Source organism: Gasterosteus aculeatus, chromosome 5, assembly GCF_964276395.1.
Source record: "Gasterosteus aculeatus chromosome 5, fGasAcu3.hap1.1, whole genome shotgun sequence".
Classification (NCBI taxonomy): Eukaryota; Metazoa; Chordata; class Actinopteri; order Perciformes; family Gasterosteidae; genus Gasterosteus; species Gasterosteus aculeatus.
This window is the reverse complement of record NC_135692.1, coordinates 12962988-12980690: the sequence shown is the minus strand read 5'-3', so window position 1 is coordinate 12980690 and position 17703 is coordinate 12962988. Positions and strand designations below refer to the sequence as shown.

Sequence of the window (17703 nt, the reverse complement as noted above, 5' to 3'; positions counted from 1 at the left end):
ACGCAGGTAAAAATGTGTAGAACTAACTACCGGCTCAACAGCTTTCAACGACCCTTTTTAGGTCTTTCCAAACACGAAGGCCGATTTATGCTGTCGAGGTAGTGATGTATGAGCTTTTTAAAAGGTGTAACCAGACATTTAGCTTAGCGCTACAGACAGAAAGCCTTTCCTACTTCATTACAGCCCCGTATTGACCCGCTCGTGTGGTCCTTACGCGTTTTGTATTGATCTTTTGTTGGCGCTCGTACATTCTTGTAGCACCTTGTAGGAGTTGTTTTTCGCACGCTTGGCTCCAGCTGAGCTGCAGTTCTGGGCTCGAGTCAGTACAGAGTCAGGGAGGGTGGCGTCGCCCCCCCCCTCTCCACTTGTGAGCGGCAGCCAAATAAACAATCACACTTGTCACCGCGAAGGAGACTCATCTGACGTGTGATGACAAAACAGGGGCCATTACATCGTTGATGCGAGACGCAAACAGGAGTTCATGTCAGTGGGTCTTACCCGAGGCAGGGAGGCAGGGAGGCAGGGAGGCAGGGAGGGAGGGGGGGGGGTTGCACATGACTTAATTGTCACTTTTTTCGTGTTATTATTGTGCATAAGGAGACTGAGAGGAAATGTGTGCTGACAACACAGGCTGCTATGGAGCACTGTGGTGAAATGTGCGACCTGTAATATGTTCTCTAATACCAATCATATGCATCATCCTTTGTCCCAGATACACTTTCTATCCTCCTCCAGCCAAATTTTTAAAAATCTGTTCATTTGAACCGAAACAGTTTCATTGGTTAGAATAATTAGTTACAGTTGCAATTTTTTTTAACGTCTCCAAAAAAAAAACCCAATTCTGTTGTGAATCATTATAGTATCATATGTATCATGAATTGAATATCTTTGGGTTTTACACTGTTGGTCTATAAAGAAAATGAGATTTGAAGTATCGTTACAACTATGGATTATTATTATCTATTCACATGCAACTTTAAGAGGCTAATGACCTTCTATAAACAGAAAATGTTGAAGTGCAAAGAAGATAAACACCATAAACATGAAGAATAAGTCACTATACTGTTATTCCAACTTTGGGAATGAACTTCAGCGCATAATTAAGAGTGAGCATGTTTAAATGTCACATAAATATTTCCTAAAAGTAAAAAGTGTCAGTGTAACACGTCGCGTAAGAACCGGAAAAAACATTTCAAGGTGATCAAAGCCTGATTAACATTTATCTAAATGATTATATGATCATTGCGCGGCTAGAAGTAGACTATTGCAGGACTGCTGCTTGGCTTTCGGTCGCAGGTGTACTGCAGGACAAGAAGAAGAGTTTGCGCGATCGCTTGTAACTTTATCATTAACAGCATAGTAAATAAACCGCAGTGAATAACCACAGTGTGCGAGGCCCAACCCCGCCATCGCTTCCATATATTTGTATGTTTCTCATGTGGTTTCATTTGCATTCCATCTTGTTAACTATTCAGAGGCTCTTTAGATGAAGGAAGAGATTTGTGTGCCACCGATGCATTAGTTAAACTTGAACACATTAAGTAGAATGTCAATAACGCACACAAACACACGCAGACACACACACAGAGACACACCAGCGACGGTGTTTGTGAATACCAATGGGATGTCTCTGTTTAAAACACAGCGCTGTGTGATTCACTAAAGTCCCACGAGAGTGACGGGTCTCGCAGAATAATCTCCTCTACGTCACGCCGCCGCCCCCCCCCCCCCACAAAAGAAACGACATTGCTCACACGTCAACAAATACGTTGCGCGGTTGATTGTAAAATCCCCCCCGGTGGATTTTTATCAGCGGCAGCCACGAGTCCATAGACGGCGAAGGGCCGGAGCTCAAGCTGCTCCCGTCCCAATCTCGTTCCACATGATTATTCTCAATTTCACAGCCGATGGTTTTTTTTTTTTTTTACCGAGACAGACGGCGGTGGCCAAGTGCCAAAGTACAGAGACGAGAGCGCTGTGAGGTGGGAGAGAAAGTTGGAGAGGGAGACAAAAGACAGGCCGGTCAGTCAACTTCATCACCGGGGTTTAGGATGGAGGTAATCTTTGAATTTGACACGGCGCCAGTAGGTGCAGGACGGAGACGGATGCGAGGCGCTGGAAGATCTCGAGCTGCGCTTTGCAGGTAGAAACGGTGAAGCCAAACATTCACAGCTCCCTGGATCAATATTTTAATTTCTGAATCCATTAGAGAAAAGGCCTAAGATAGTCGGAGTGATCAATGCCGCCATCATGTCGGAGACTATGATGAAATGTGGACGGTAGAGGTTATATGGAAAATAATCACCAGAACACCAAATCCCTCAAGTCCCCGAGGAAAACACAGTGTCTTTTTTCCTGAAGGAAATGATTACACCTTTTATCATGAGATTATCTGCTACTAATTGTTTGTTAAAGATGAATGCTTGGATGTCACAAGCTGGGAGGCTTTTGAGAGATGGAAAAACACATTACTGGTTTGGGTTTTTGTTGTTGGTATTATTTCAGAGCAACTGTAAAACTAATTAGAAACATTTGCTAAAAATGTTTTTCAAAAACTCCAAAAGCCCAAAACGAGGTAAAGAGCCATTTGAAAGAAGCCACTTGTGATAATTTCCTCTGGCTCATTTTTGACTGGATGCACTAATGAAAAGGCATGCAAGTAGGGCTGCAAGTAATGATTAAATTAATTAAAGATCCATCTGCTGATTATTTTCTAAATGAAGTAATGTATTGTTGTGCAAAGTCAATTTCGGATTTCTTTTATTCATTTCTCTTTTTCTTTTTTTTACAATTTCCTAAAGCCAAAGGCAATGTCTCAGCCTGTTCTGTCTGCCCAACAGTGAAATATATTCAGTTGGTCACATTCAATGCAAAAACATTCAGTACCATCAAATGACGCGTCCTCACAATGGAGAAGCTGGAACATGTTTCATATTTTTACGAATGATTAATTAGTCATTTTCTGTTGAATTGATTGTTGCAACAAAATGTTTTGAGCTCTGCATACGAGCGATTATAAGCAACGTTCACACATCACCTTCACGAAATGAGCCAACGGACCCCCACGGTAAATATCAACCTATTGTCCCCTATGCTTCCCATAACAGCCTTTAAGACAACATTCCAGTGGTTGCACTTGCTAAAAAGGTACAAGCTAACAAGTCCTCTCAGACCAGGTCTGCTGAAACTGAAGCTTAATATGTCATTGAAATTGCATCTTTGAAGGCCTGAGATGTGCTTGGACGCACAATTCTTTTAAAAGCAGCCTGCTACGAGTTTATTTCATCCACGACTTGCCAGTTTTGTGAATTCTTCGGAGTCGCTTCCAGCCCCCCCCAAGGAAGGAATAAAAACACCGGGAACTCACACGGGAGAAGCGCTGGCGAGAATGACGGCATCGCCCTGGAGAGTGGGCAGTGGGAGGTGCGGGATTTGATGATTCAAGGACCTTTTGTTCGCAGCAGAAATGCGCGTGCCGTCGGAAAAGAGCATCTTTTTCGGCGAGGCAGGCGGCGCTTGGCAGGCGGGCCGCCGTCATTTGGAGCCATTTAGGTTTTGAAGCTCACTCAGATGGGAGGGAGGGAGGAGGGGGGGGGGGACGGAGGACAGCGAGGTCGTTTAAAGAGGATGCAGAAGATGATGATCACGGTGTGGCCTCCTGTGCGGGGCGTTTAAGTGGGTCTGCTTGAATTGAGGAGCGGCCGAGTGAGCCATGGCAACGCTGGGTAACGACGGCGTGAGACACGCGGGGAGAAGACGACTGAACAGAAATACGTCAAGCAAGACTCACACGAAAGGTGGCTTAACAATATGAAGGAGGTGAGGCTTTAGGTCAAATACTTGATGGGAAAATTGATCCGTAACTACTTTTATAATCAGTTGGTGCTGTTTTTTTTTGCACAAAATACCAGTAATCTTGCTGAATTGGGAATATTTTCACTCTTAAATGACATCAAAATGAACAACTTTTGGTTTTGGACTGCTGGTCAAGCAGTAGAGACAATTTACTCACAGATACATTCAGATCTGCTTTTCTTGCCTGTCCTCACTCAGAGGATAAAAACCACATAGTCTTACAATTAACAAGCAAAATGTACCACCTGAGATTTAGAAAAAAGTTTCCAAAAGACAAAGGAAAAAAAGCTGAGATGACCTGCGTAAAAAAAACACATGTATATATGTTATATATTAAAAACAAACCAGAAGGGAAACAAAGGGACATGTTTGTACAAGCTACATTGTCTTCTGTTGTTCATGCATTTATGATTGTCTCCTATTTCCTGACTCATCTAAGCACTTTTGGTGGGCAAAGGTTTAACGTTACATAACGTTAATTACTACATCTACAACAAAATGACCACAGCAAACACATTTATGACACCTTCTCTGAAAGTTATTTCAAAGTGGAGACAAATATTGTTACAGGAAACTTTATCTAAATAGTATAAACGGTCTGAATCAGAATCAGAAGAATACAGCGTCGGTATCAGAAAAGTAAAACACACACAGACACACCGGCGTCTCTCCGGCGTCGTTACAAATAAATGCCGTTTAACACAACGAGACGCGGGGGGGACGTTTGTTATGAAACGGGAGGCCGAAAGGCGAGACATTTGCGCCGCGCGGTCCTACCTGCGTGAGGCGGGCTGCTCTCCATTGCCGGTGGCGCGCGTTCCGCTTCCACGAGCGACTCCAAAAGATGGTGAAACGCGCGCGCGCGCCGTTAATGTGCGACCGGATCGTTCCGCGCGAGGATGAGAGAGAGAGAGAAAAGGAGGGAGAGGGGGAGAGAGAGAGAGAGAGGAAGGGTGGGAGGGAGGAAGAGGCCAAATGTGATCAGTCTTTGTCAAAAACGAAGCGGAAATAAAAAAAAAACCACACTTGACTATTTCAACATGAGAAACTTCTTAAAGCTCAAAATGTGCCTGGATATAAATGTAACTGATGTGTCCAGCTTATTTTCAGTTAATTGATATTTTATGGATATATATATATATATATATTTAAATACAGGTGCTTTCGAAATGAAACATGTTAAAGGCTTCCAGTAAATGCACCAATGACCTTAAACTACATGTTACAACTTATGACTGAATACTACCAAAATTTATATTTTTTAAAGATGAGTCAAAAGAGGCCAAGATATCTGAATTTTTTTCATCCCCCTCACGAGTCCAACAGTGGATCCTACACGTCCCATAATGCAACTGGTCCTCCAGTTTGTGAGGCAGGCTTTGTGTTTTAAATATGCAGCCTACACAGTTATGCACCACAGGGGTTATTTCCTCTCTCCTTCCAGAGGTCAATAAACAACAGACTGAGCATTAACCCTTAAGCACTCATTTAAATGGCTCTGTTTTCTTATTATCGGGTTAAAGGATAGAACCCCAGAACAATTATTTACTCCCTTGGTCCATTTTTGCATGACCTCACTTAAAGTCTTTGTAAAACACCGACATAGTACGTGTGCGGGGCCTTGGAACAACCCTAATGCTTACCCTGAAGTCTATTAAAAACCACAACCAGAAAAAAGCCCCTAGGATTAAGACGAATTGCATCGAGGGGTCAAAGGAAAATGCTGTATTGCTCTGACGTGTCAAACCCCCCTTAACCTTTGAGTCCTGTGTGTGAGCTGGGAGGGGGGCGCCGGGGGGGGGGGGAGGCTACGCCACCCCTCCGTAGAGCCCCTCATTAGCAATGTTGGGACAAAGTTCTAAAGCAAATTCCTGCCGATGAACTCGGGCGTACGGTGGCACATGCCCGGGTTTGCTTTGGCCGACAAGTGTGTGTGTGTGTGTGTGTCCGGGTCAGCTGTCCGCCGGGCGATGATGGACGCTCGTTGGAAATACACTTGGAGTTCGAGCTATGTCCTTCTCATTGACGTCCTTTTGGCACCCTGCCCGACCCCTGCGGCACAAGGCGGCGACCCTAAAAATAAAAGGTGCACATGTTGCTTGTGTGCACATACAGGCACAGACACGGGTGTGAGACATTGCAGCTCGTGGAGTGACGTCGCTGACGGGCAGAGATACACGCAACAAAGCTGGTGGGAGTCCGGTTCCGACTCCAATGGAGCCTCGCGGTTGATGTGAATGCTCGGCTCCACCATCATCTTAAGTGCTCTCATTGAAGGACATTTTTATTCCACCCCCGAACCCCCTCATCCCCCCCACGCACATTTCAGTTTAACCTGGTCACCATGGCAACGTTCTCCGATTCCAAAGTTTGATTGAAGCGGCGACTCGGGGGGACACGAGTGGAGTATTTAAAAAAATAAAAAATAAAAAAAGACGGCGCGAGAATGTGAAGGAGAACATTGTAGTGCCATTGTGAGCTGGATAATGACTGCCGCGCACAGCTTCGAACGGCGTTAAGCGTTTCTGAGTGCGAGTACAACAGTCTACCTCTGACTCAACGTGACACGCGGTGCTGGTCCACCGGCCCAAGCATCTCGCACCTTTGTCATTTACTCCTCCAAGCACATTTGCGTGGCCTTGATTGAATGTCCATCACATTATCGAGTGTAAAAGCCGTCTATACCTTTGAGATAAGGCAGAAAAATGAATCCTTTCCCAAAGTGACAAATGACAGGAAATGAAATGGATGTTTCTAAACGACTCTGGCCTTTCCTCAAAGTCAAAGGTCGTCTGTCTTATTGTGCACTATTAATCTTTACCGTCAACTATTTCTCTACTTTTGGGTTGGCTGGGGTTTCTACAGTTGCTTTTATATATATATACACAGATACATATCATTTTGAAAAAAATATACATAACAGATGTGTGGCTGATAAAATAAAATGGAATGTGTCCTTGTTTTTAAAATTCCTTTTTTTGATGGTATTAACTGGGAAAGTTTCAAAAACAACACAGTTACGTTTAGGCAGATCTAACAATCGAGAACAAATGGTGACGAAAGCTTCTCAGAAAGGTGGTTGATGAAAATGATCAGAGGGTCACAATGCATTCTGGGTAAGATGTGCAGAGCGTAGACAATCGTCCATCGCTTTCCTTGAGGAAGAATTTTCTCGGTACTAAAATGACGCTTCCTTGGAGTAAAAAGTCGACAAAAGGTCAAAAGACAATCGAATTCAATGCTGGAGTCTATTTTTTTTATATGCGGTGAGTCACTTTCTCCAAGTCTGAAGGTTACTCAACATTCAGGTGAGTCATGGAAACATAGTATGTGGGTTTTCTTTATCACTTGAGTCCTGAAGAGATTTCAATAAAAAAAATCCTACAATATAGCCTATAAATGTTATCCTCTTGATCCAAAGAGGAATGGGATGCGGCAAATCTCCCCTCATCCGCTGTGCTGTTGGGTTCTGTAGATGTCAATGTTGTTGAAGCAGAGAAAAATAACTATGCAAATATGACATTTGGGAAGATTGTGAGGTTTGATACTTTTGAAAAAACAACATTAAATAGGAAAAAGTAGTGAAGCGTTGCATAAAGACTTCAGAAAATAAGCTCTGTGGTAAACAAAGTTTATGTGACTCTCACAATTAGCCAATGTTCCTAAAAACACTAATTAACACGTGTATTGTTATTCTGCATGTTTAACTTGGTAAAAATCTATGTGTAAAAACTACACAAGAGAACTTCAGCGCTGCAGGTTAACCGGATGTCTCTTTCTCCCTATTTCCAGATTTTAGCTGTGCAAACCAAAGCTAAGCTAACACGTATTCATATATGATGGTTGTCCATTATCAAAAAATGGACAACCATCTCCTGAAATGGCAAACTGTTACTTTTTATTTTTCATTTCTTTGCACGAGGAAACAAGAAAACACACCCTGTCTTAGGTCACTGAACAAGCTGCTGGTTTTTCAACTGGGTGAGTTCAAATAATCAGAAATCAATGTGTCACTGAGACGAGTTTGAAATGTTCAATAAGACACAATGCGAGACATTTAAAAGAACCCCTGTGCATTCAGCAGTTTATTGTGCTTTATTCTGTTTACCAGCATCCTGTCCGGTGGCAACACAGTGAGATGTTTCATTTCAGATAAGAGACAATTACTGCAGCACATTACACACAGGGTCCGCTATCTGCGGAGATCTCAAACCGCAGAATGCAACCCAGATACCGCGTCCCCGTGCCCTTGGTATTTAATGACATTTCCTTCTGTCCAGGAAGATAGAAGGAATCCATCAGATCCAGCATTTTGAAAAATTGTTCAACTGTTTTTGTCTTTTTGAACTGCTTTCAAAATTGTCCAGTGTCTATAAAAACAAAACAAAAAAACACAACATACTAAAAGGCAATTTTTAAAACAATTATTGCTGAGAAAACCACAACGTGCTAAATTTCATTTTCTGCTTAAATTCTTTTGCAATGTGAACATGTAAAAGGTTGCATTTCCTCTTAGTCGGCAAATCTTCTCCTCTAAAACGCAGCCAATTACAGTCCAGCTCTCACACCATTATGACTCACAGAGGCCAAGTACGAAATGATTTCTCTTTGACAGAACACATCTTGATTGACAGCTCAACAAATGAGAAATCATTTACTGTGAACAGAGCGGCCGCCTGCTTTTGGCAGAGACGCTGCCTCTCTCTAAGCCGAGTGTGCGCGCGTGTGTGTGTGTTTTCATGGATTCAAAAGTGGAATTATTGTTATGTTTAAGGCATCAAAACCACAATAGCAGGGCTGTCAGCCTAATAGACACACCAGTTTTCTGGCATAAATTGCTTTCTTTTACGTGAACAAACATTACCAAACGTGCGTCTGCTGCATCTTTAAAGCTTTGAAAGCAGACATTTTTCTACATTAGTATCTCGTGTCTCAGCACACAACTTGAGACGGCTACGAGTGAACCACCACAGAATGGATCAGAACAATAACATTAGCTGCAGGTCAGACCAACAGGATGGTTACAACGACAACAAATTATTTATATATATCGTTAAATTGTATTTACAATACACAATACACAAATACATATATCACAAAGTACATGCAGCACGTGACCTACCTCATACCCCAAAACAACATATCAATACATGGCCATTCTTGCGCATTGCTTCAGTGTTTTTGAGGTTTAACTGGCACACATTCAATTGGGTCATTTTGTTGTTTTCTTCTTCTGCAATATTTTAATGGCAACCTATAGGAAAATATCACTGACACAGAAGCGACTCAAAACGAGACCTTTCAAAAATGATCTTTAGGTTTAATCAATAACTCTCAATAACAGTTTCGATATAACACAATACCTTCATACAGGGAGGTATTATTGCATTTCTGCACCAGACTGGTTAACATTTTTACAGAAGTGAGTTTAGGATTACAGAATTTGATATTGTCCTTCTGCATTCCCAAACGCTCAGACATCTGCAACCAATTCTTATGTAAAAAAAACCCATAACAGCCTCTGAAACAACTCCTGTATATGGCTGCCAATCAAGTTCCGCTACCTGAAGGAACATCAGAGACCTTGATTTAAGCGTTTGTCCCAGTGAAATGCTGCATTAACACTAGAATAATTAGCACCACTCACCGACTGCATATTCCCACTTTGCCAATAACGGCTGTTTGCCTGGTCCATTGACACAATGTCTACTTCCACAAACACGTTCATGTGAATGCACACCAATCTAAACATCTACACACGGTGTTCAACTTCATCAACTTTTTGCTTACGAACGTCTTTGAATCCATTATAGCTGTCAATCATTTCTTCCACATCTTTCAGTGACTGTTTGTCTAAACGTGTAGGTCATTAGTCACACATTAAAAAGGACACACTTGGGAAGAGAGTATGTAGATTAGTGTTATGCTGCCATCTGGTGGTTGGAAATGTTTGCGGCTGCTTATTATTTCAGGCATTACAGGGTTCTGGAATTCTAGACGCAGAGGCAAAAACTGGATGCATACATTTATAAATAACTGGAGTAAGGATCTAAACTGCAAGTTAGAGATGAATAGGAAATTAACATAGCTCTATAGACAAATACTTATTGCAAGTCGCTTCGGATGAACGCGTCAGCTAAACGACATGTAATGTAAATACAATTTTTGCAGCATAGCTGGCTGAAGACCGTCCCAGAAGAGAAGCCAGGGAGACACTGGTCTAGACTGCAAAACAAGAAAATGGATTCAATACGTACTTAGTAAAATAATTTACAATATTAAAACATCTTGTTATGTCTAAACAAGTCAGAATCAGGTAGCTGATTGAGAGATGCTTATTACTAAAAGAAAAAAAAGTCTATTTTATTTTTATATATATATATACCTGCCTGACGAGTGTAAAAACCTTTTTTCGGCTGTACTTACAGGACCTAAATAATTGTGCAACGGCATAACCGTCCCTCTGCAAAAGCATTCAAAACAAAATGATTTGTGCATGTTATTTATTACTTTTATTTAATTTGTCCAATTTACACTTTATTTTTACTTTCTTTTAAAAAAGGCCAACAACTCTCTGGTGTTACAGATATCAATACACAATGAATGCAAACAACTGCATTTGTTGCACAGTTCAGAAACATCTTCAGATGTGTAGCCTATTAAATCACAACTTGCTTCAATAAGCAAAGTAGATCTTTCTTTACAACTGTGACAAGTCCGGGTCCCCAACAACAAAGAGATGCTGTTCTCTTAACTGCAATACGACAAATCGCTGACGTCTGCGATTTCAGCTTTAGTAGTTGGGTATTTGTATCTTTCATAATGATGATCAATGTGAAGGGAAATGACAAGAGTAGAAAAGTAAACTGCCAATATACAGTACAGATATGTACTATACACATACACACGGACACACACTCAGAGGGAAAAAGGGAAAATGGCAAAACCACAACCACCTCAGCATCACCCATCAAAGAAAATCCTCTCAGACAGAATTCATATCAGAGGCTGAAGATGAACAGGGAGGTAGATAGACAGATACACGGGGAGGAAGGGGCAAGGGGAATAGTGAAGGGTCTTGGTAATTCCCTCTAGCTTATGATTCTTAATAAAAGAAAAGAAAGTTCCTGTAATCAAAGAGGATCCAGATAATCGCATCTGTAATCTCAGTTTAAGTGCAGAGGTGGCGAATGGCTCTGCCCTCTCCTGCCTCTCTGGGTTTTTTAAGCTACGTGCCGTCCTTAAAACGATGTTCAGGGCTCGCTTACTAAGTTCATCGCTTTGTACTAATTGCCGCCGCAGCACTGGCTGCTGCGGCTCTGAGGGGCAGTTTCTTGTAGATCCACTCCCGTCCGAGTCCGCCCCGCCTGGCCGGCTCCCCCCTGAGGATCGCTCTTCGGTAGCTTCTTTGCTGCAGGGACAGGACCACAGAGATTTCAACATGGAAGCTGTGCTCGTCGCATTTTGGGACCGTAAATGTTGTTTTTTTTGTTCACCATTAAAAATACATTTTTAGCATTACAGTTAAAACCTTTTAAATTTAAATGAACTCTTCATCCACAATCTCTTAGACGCAAGCAGCTTTTTTTTTTTTTAGATCCAATCAAGTGAGCCGTTTCCTGTTTTTGGATGAAGCAACTTGGACATTTAATCAGCTTCTGGCTGTAAACACAGTGTTGTAGTAATGTTTACTGTATATCACAGTAATGTTTAATAATATTGTTGTTGTTGTTTATTTGGAGGCACAAGTCAATAGGGTCAAATGCACATCCTACCGGCCCCCAAGAAAACAGTCCATATTGTTTGTGGTTGTTCACCAGCGTCATTTCTCTAATTAAAATAGAATTAAAGTTTAATTATCTAACGAGCACCTGTTCAACGCACCAGGTAAGAGGTTTCAGTTGAAACTAGTCAGCAATTCCACTGCAGAGACGAGTAGGTGGTTAAACCTACGGTCTCACCTGATCGATCCATCCGTGGGAGCGGTTTATGGGGGGGATTTGACTCAGCAGCGAGAAGCACTCACCAATAGCCATGAAGATTTCGTTCACGTTCATCGCAGTCTTGGCTGACGTCTCCATGAAGAGTAGACTGTTGTCATCAGCGTACGTCTGCGCTTCCTAAGAGCCAAGTTTAGAAATGTATAACATAAACTGTACACAACTGACGAGTATAGAACAAACGTATTACATTAGAAATAGAAAAACGGCTGTGAATATCAGAAATCCATTTGCGGTTATAGTCTCCACACCTGGAGGTCTATAGCTCTCTTGGTTGCGATGTCGGCCTTGTTTCCAGCCAGTGCGATCACGATGTTGGGACTGGCTTGCCGCTGCAGCTCCTTCACCCAGTTCTTTGCTCGTGCAAAAGTATCCTAAATGAGCAACAAACTTCATTATATTTCTCACACGCAGTTCATTCACACGACGACTATATTTAACCTCGTGGGTCATAACAGCAGACTTCTGTGTGAAGTCAAAACGCCCACAAGTCTGAACACCAAGAGGTCTAATTTGAGACTGAAAAGAACAACCGGAGAGCGTCCTGTATGTTGCAGTATTGCTCTACTCAAACAAACACAACACACCTTTTATACGGTAATAAAATAATCTAACATTCATAACTTTATCTCAGATTATCAACAGGTGAGTCACTGTACAAAGAAATAGAGTCAACCTAGAAATTCTACACAAAAAGATGCAGAAACACATAAATGAATAAATGAATAAAGCCAACTAAGTTAATAGCAAAACTACGACCCCACAGAGGTCGTCATGTTTTCCTGCAGGGGAAACCTACTGTGTTGGTGATGTCATAGACCACGATGGCCGCCTGAGCGCCTCTGTAGTACATCGGAGCCAGGCTGTGGTAGCGCTCCTGACCTGCCGTGTCCCAGATCTCAAACTTCACAGTGGTGTCGTCCAGACAGACGGTCTGAGTGAGGAAGGCAGCTAAGGAAAGCAAAGATCAGTGGAAATAGAATTTTACACGTTTGCATCTTCAAAGATCATGCTCGTGTATGCAGCAGGTAAAAGTAATCGTTCTTAAATTTAACTTAACATTATTAAATGAGCTATTACACTTCTTATGACCAAGTCTGAGACCGAAGTCTGAGTCTACATGAGGGCTGAATATCGAAAGAAAAAGCCTTTAAGGCCAGATTGCGTATTTCAGACATTGCATTTGTTGAACTATTTGATGCACAAGTAGTTTTGGGGGAACAGAGTTCAAGTTAAAAAATGTTGATTAAATTATTAGATGTCTGTAGACACTTAGTATTATTACAATGTTTAACTTATTAAAGAAGTGGCAGAACAGAGACCCCAACGTGGTAAATAGTATATATATATAATAATATATATATAGTGCCATATTCTGGGACTGAACCTTAATGCTTTTTGGGTTCTGCCCAAAATGTGTGTATAAGTATCAAAAACTGTCACCAGGTGTCATGTCAAATATTTTAGCAACAGCTGCCAATGTTAACATTTGAGAGCTCATTTTGGTAAATTAAATCATCTTCGGTGTTGTATTGGCACTACTATTTCTATACGTTTCAAACAACACTAACAATCATGTACGATTGTAAAAGTAAAAGTGCTATTATCTCACCTCCAATGGTACTCTCCTGGAATTCATGAAACTGGCCTTTGACAAAGCGCAGCACCAAGCTGGACTTGCCCACTGCCGACTCCCCCAGCAGCACCAGCTTGAATTGACAGATTTTATTTGCTGCCGTGGCTCCATTCGGCCTGGTTGGTCCTCCGCCGCGTCCAGCCATTGACAGAGACAGAGGCCTTCAGGTGGAGGAGATGGGCTGAAAGCACAGGTCAACGAGGGTAAGGACTGGTCTGGGTCACAGGCACAGGCAGCGAGCGAGGACGGACGCTAAAACTCTCAGCGGGAAGAACAGAGTGGAGCGACCCCGTTTACCTAGAGGAATAAAGACCTGGAAAATCAGTGGATCCAATTAAGAGAAGCCCCATACAAAACGAAATGATCAAATAACAGGTTTTGAGGCCAGGAACCAAGATATTTCAATGATCTATTAATTTGCTAAATACGTGGCGAAATAATCAACCAGTTGTTTTGTTTGAACAACAGTTTATCACACAAGACAAGGAGACTCATTGTAGTTTTATGAATGATAGTAATAATAATGTACAAAACAAAATGTAAATGATTTAAGAAAAGCTCAACCACAGATAGGTCCATCTTCTTAAATGTAAACTAAAAATAGGTTAAATATACATTTTGGGGCCAATAAATGACATTGTTCACCGTTGACTGGTGAGAACAACGTTTAACCAAGAAAAAAATCCGCAGAAAAATCAATAAATATCAATTTAAATGTCACTTGTCAGTACAGCGTTGCCTGCTTCGCAACATAACCCCTAGTAGCAAAACATGTTTTGGACGTTAGTTGATAAAGTCTCCGGACAAACTCTTTTGTGGTCAGATTGAAAACGGGATTAAGCTAATTTAACAGTTACTGATCGGTTGATAATTTAACTATAACCTGACAGAGCTTTTAGTCTATTGCCTCAATGTGTATTCGCCTTGAAATGTGTATTCGTATAAGCAACTTCTAGACAATAACTACATTTTAATTCAAAACGGATCGATAACAACTTCCAAACAAACGGATTAACCTGCTGGTCCAAACTTTGACCGAATAACCAAATCCAAAATGAAAAACAACAGTAGCTGTTAGGCTAAAGCTCACAGCGATGAGGCAAGTTAGCAATGCTAACATCGGCTAACAAGAAAAACCACTAAAAGAAAACAAATAACACGGTGGCGTTCTTACCGACTACAAAAAACAACGTCCACTTCGCCCTGTGAATAGTGAGTAATGGTCGTGTTGCTCCAAGTTCACAACGTTTTCTGCTAAAACTAAAACACTTTCGGTAAAATATACGCTTCCGCCTTGTGTAACCAAAATACTTCCTGGTTTCGTCCGTCATGTGATGCATTTGGCAACCAATTAAATGGCCGGATAGTCGGCCTCAAAAGTGGAGCCAGAAGAAGCAACTCACTGCTGTTAAAAAAAAGACGTCAAGCAGTACTAAACTCGAGCACTGTCCTTTTTTTGTTTTTGTTGTATGTATTTGAATGCATTAGACAATGTTTGGAAAAGGAAAGACACTACTGATTATCTTAATATTTATTGTGACAATACAGAAGACAATGAGAGTAGAATACAAAGGAATGTATTGCTTGATTATTTTTTTATTTTGCATTTAAGTTCATCAGTTGCAAAGATCAGTGCTGCAGCAGTGGCCAGATGCTACATTTGTATTAAGCAGCAGCCTGCAGTCGCTTTCCTTCATGCAACGCTTGAAATAGCTGACGCCTGTGAAAAGATGAAAAAAAGACGGAGGATTATGAGACAAAACCTGCAGTGTTTAGTAAATAACTCTGAACTGATAAAAAATAATGATTGTTTTTTTTTCAGCCTGCACTTACGAGATCCAGCTTGAAGGATCATGCTGGCGCAGACTGGATTAAATCCCGAGCAGGTCTCAATACGGCCTGAACATTTCGAGGCGCCTCCACAGTTACACCTCAGGGCTTCACCTGGAAAAAGAAAAGAAAAAATAGCATTCAGCCATTGTACATAAACGGTGATACATTTCCCAAACCACAAGGTAATTGTACTTAAATCCAGACACACAAGATACATTATGTTGATTTACAGTAATCAGATTATTGTTGGTTCAATATTGTTGTGTTTTCTGTACATGAACTCACCCTGGCTCACAACCACCAAGACCAGAAGAGCGAGAATCACTGTCTTCATGTTTTCACCTGTCTGTTCAGCGCTTCACTAGATGAATAAAACAAGAAGGGAAAGTTTAGAAATCAAATTATATATTTAGCTTGAAGCACTTTTCATAATAATAATAATACATTTAATTTGTATTGCACTTTATATTTAAGAAAATAAAAAGTTTTCATCACACAAATATGAAAACAGATGGAGATATCTCACCTTGTTAGTCGTCCAACTGTAATGTTTATAGCTCAGTAGTAGGATTTAAGGGCTGCTGGCTCCCTTTTTATTTGGATTTGTTGGGCAATTCAGGGAAATCCAGTTTACCATTAACTGTGAAATGTTCCACTAATGAACAGAGTGACTCGCCAAGGTCAGACGGTGACCACAAAAAAACCACAATGACGACACTCAGAAGAAAATACAAATATTATTGATCGTCATATTGTCCAGCTGGCTACATTTTCATGTTAGGGTTAGGGGTTTAAATAGTCAGAGTAATTACAATACAAAAGGATATTCCTGAATGACAACACCGGTGGGCCACAAGTTGCACTAATACACATCACACTAAAAACTTCACAACAAGTGAAATCTGTCACACAATTTGGAGGTCAGCAATGTTGAAATAGCACCATTATTTATTTATAAGAGATCACAAGCAGAAACAAATGAGCAAGAAGTCTAATAAATGGATTATTTCCAAGACATGACAGCAACTGAACATTTCTAGTAAGGTTGACATTGTGCAAGTTTTGTTTTTGCCAAATCAGTGTTTTGTAAACAAAACTTGAACAGAGACATAAATAATGTTACCTTAATCTAAAACATTAAATCTGTGTATTCTTAGGTTGAGACCATTAACTGCTCATCTATACAAAGGCAGGAGGGTTGCAATGCCAACTTTAAATTGTAAAAGATGAAAAAGAATACATAAATATATATTCTCTCCACATTATGGTAAAATAATACACACAGGGTGCCTGTTTTGAACATACTTTACTGCACATTATCTACCAGAAGGTGGTGCAATGTAATAAAGAAAAAAAAATTAGGAGAGTTGTCAGCAATCCTGAGAAGCTTTATCACTGATAAACAAAGCGTATATACCAAACTGTCCACAGAACGTCTGTAGTTTGTGGACGTTGGGTTTGATATTACTTTTAGAATTTGTTCACTTTCCATTTTGTGTTGGATTTGGTCACTTTGAGCTTTGCTCTGCGATTTTAACTATTTATAAAGAGGGATTTTAAATCATAAATACACCACATCACTGTATATAGAAGAGAAAATTGTGAGAGAAAAGAGTGAAAAATAGCCACAATTACTTTGGAATCTCCAGTGTCTCTTATTGACTCTGAAATTGTCACCTGCAGTTTTCTCACAGTGACTTATAACGTCCAGTAATGGAGACGCACTCCATCACCAGACTTTCCGTAAACTATTTGGTACTGTAGATCATTAAACGAAAACCACACAAACCCAACAATTACTCTATGTGTGTGTCTCCTCATGGTACGCTGTGTTGTTGGCAGTTACTGTTGAAATTGAGCCAATGGACATGAAAGAAAGTCAAGATCTTATCTGTGTGTACTGAAACGAAACATTCCTGAATATGGCTTTGTTGTTTTATTGTTTTGCTATGATCAGAAATGCTGATTAATGCTGCAGCTTAATCCCAACAAGCAGGAAAAATAGTTTTTCTTTTGCATAATGGGATTAAGAGTCACGCCCGATCAATCCAAATAAAAAATAAATGGATAAACCAAAAGCGCTCACAGCCACTGATGAGAAAAACAACCTCTTCATTTTCTTTTTTTAAAGCTTTTTCTCTTCTCTGAGGCCTGGAAAACTACTAAAAGAGGCTATTTATTTTTCTGACCCCTGTGTGGCTTTATGAACTGTGTGCATCTTCTTCCAGTTTTTCTGAATTTTGTCAGTGAAAAAGTACTCCAACATATTCTGCTTGGCAACTAAATAATACATGACTTTCATTCTTTCTGTGACGCCGTTTCTTTTCAGAGAAATGACACACATCACGTGTGTGTGACGCCACAATAAAGGACACTTTA

The 17703-nt window shown here is 40.8% G+C and overlaps 2 protein-coding genes and 1 long non-coding RNA gene across 7 annotated transcripts in view; all 3 read right to left on the bottom strand.

Annotated features, from left to right (window-relative positions):
* Positions 1 to 4775, bottom strand: part of LOC120819501 (zinc finger protein 385C) — a 43541-nt gene extending 38766 nt beyond the window's left edge. For all 3 annotated transcript variants that reach the window (XM_040176970.2, XM_078103497.1, XM_078103496.1), the window contains exon 1: positions 4633 to 4775. In XM_040176970.2, coding sequence (XP_040032904.2) covers positions 4633 to 4657 — 25 coding nt within the window. In that variant the 5' untranslated portion in view covers positions 4658 to 4775. The remainder of the gene's footprint in view (positions 1 to 4632) is intronic.
* A 5569-nt stretch (positions 4776 to 10344) lies between these two features.
* LOC120819402 (ras-related protein Rab-5C) lies at positions 10345 to 14962 on the bottom strand. Of its 3 annotated transcripts, none has more exons than XM_040176767.2 (6): positions 14666 to 14962; positions 13468 to 13672; positions 12655 to 12806; positions 12107 to 12229; positions 11882 to 11975; positions 10345 to 11266 (listed from the first exon to the last, which is right to left on the bottom strand). In XM_040176767.2, the coding sequence occupies exons 2-6, from the start codon at positions 13634 to 13636 to the stop codon at positions 11142 to 11144; spliced, it is 663 nt and encodes a 220-aa protein (XP_040032701.1). In that variant the 5' UTR covers positions 13637 to 13672; positions 14666 to 14962; the 3' UTR covers positions 10345 to 11141. The 3 variants fall into 3 exon arrangements, with proteins under 3 accessions (XP_040032701.1, XP_040032704.1, XP_040032702.1); XM_040176770.2 differs by having other exon boundaries at positions 13468 to 13788; positions 14666 to 14826; XM_040176768.2 differs by having other exon boundaries at positions 13468 to 13804; positions 14666 to 14824.
* A 105-nt stretch (positions 14963 to 15067) lies between these two features.
* On the bottom strand, positions 15068 to 15993 carry LOC120819403 (uncharacterized). The gene is made up of 4 exons (XR_005712265.2): positions 15851 to 15993; positions 15610 to 15685; positions 15325 to 15435; positions 15068 to 15211 (listed from the first exon to the last, which is right to left on the bottom strand). It is a non-coding gene; the product is annotated as an uncharacterized LOC120819403 (long non-coding RNA).
* Between the last annotated feature and the right edge of the window lie 1710 nt (positions 15994 to 17703).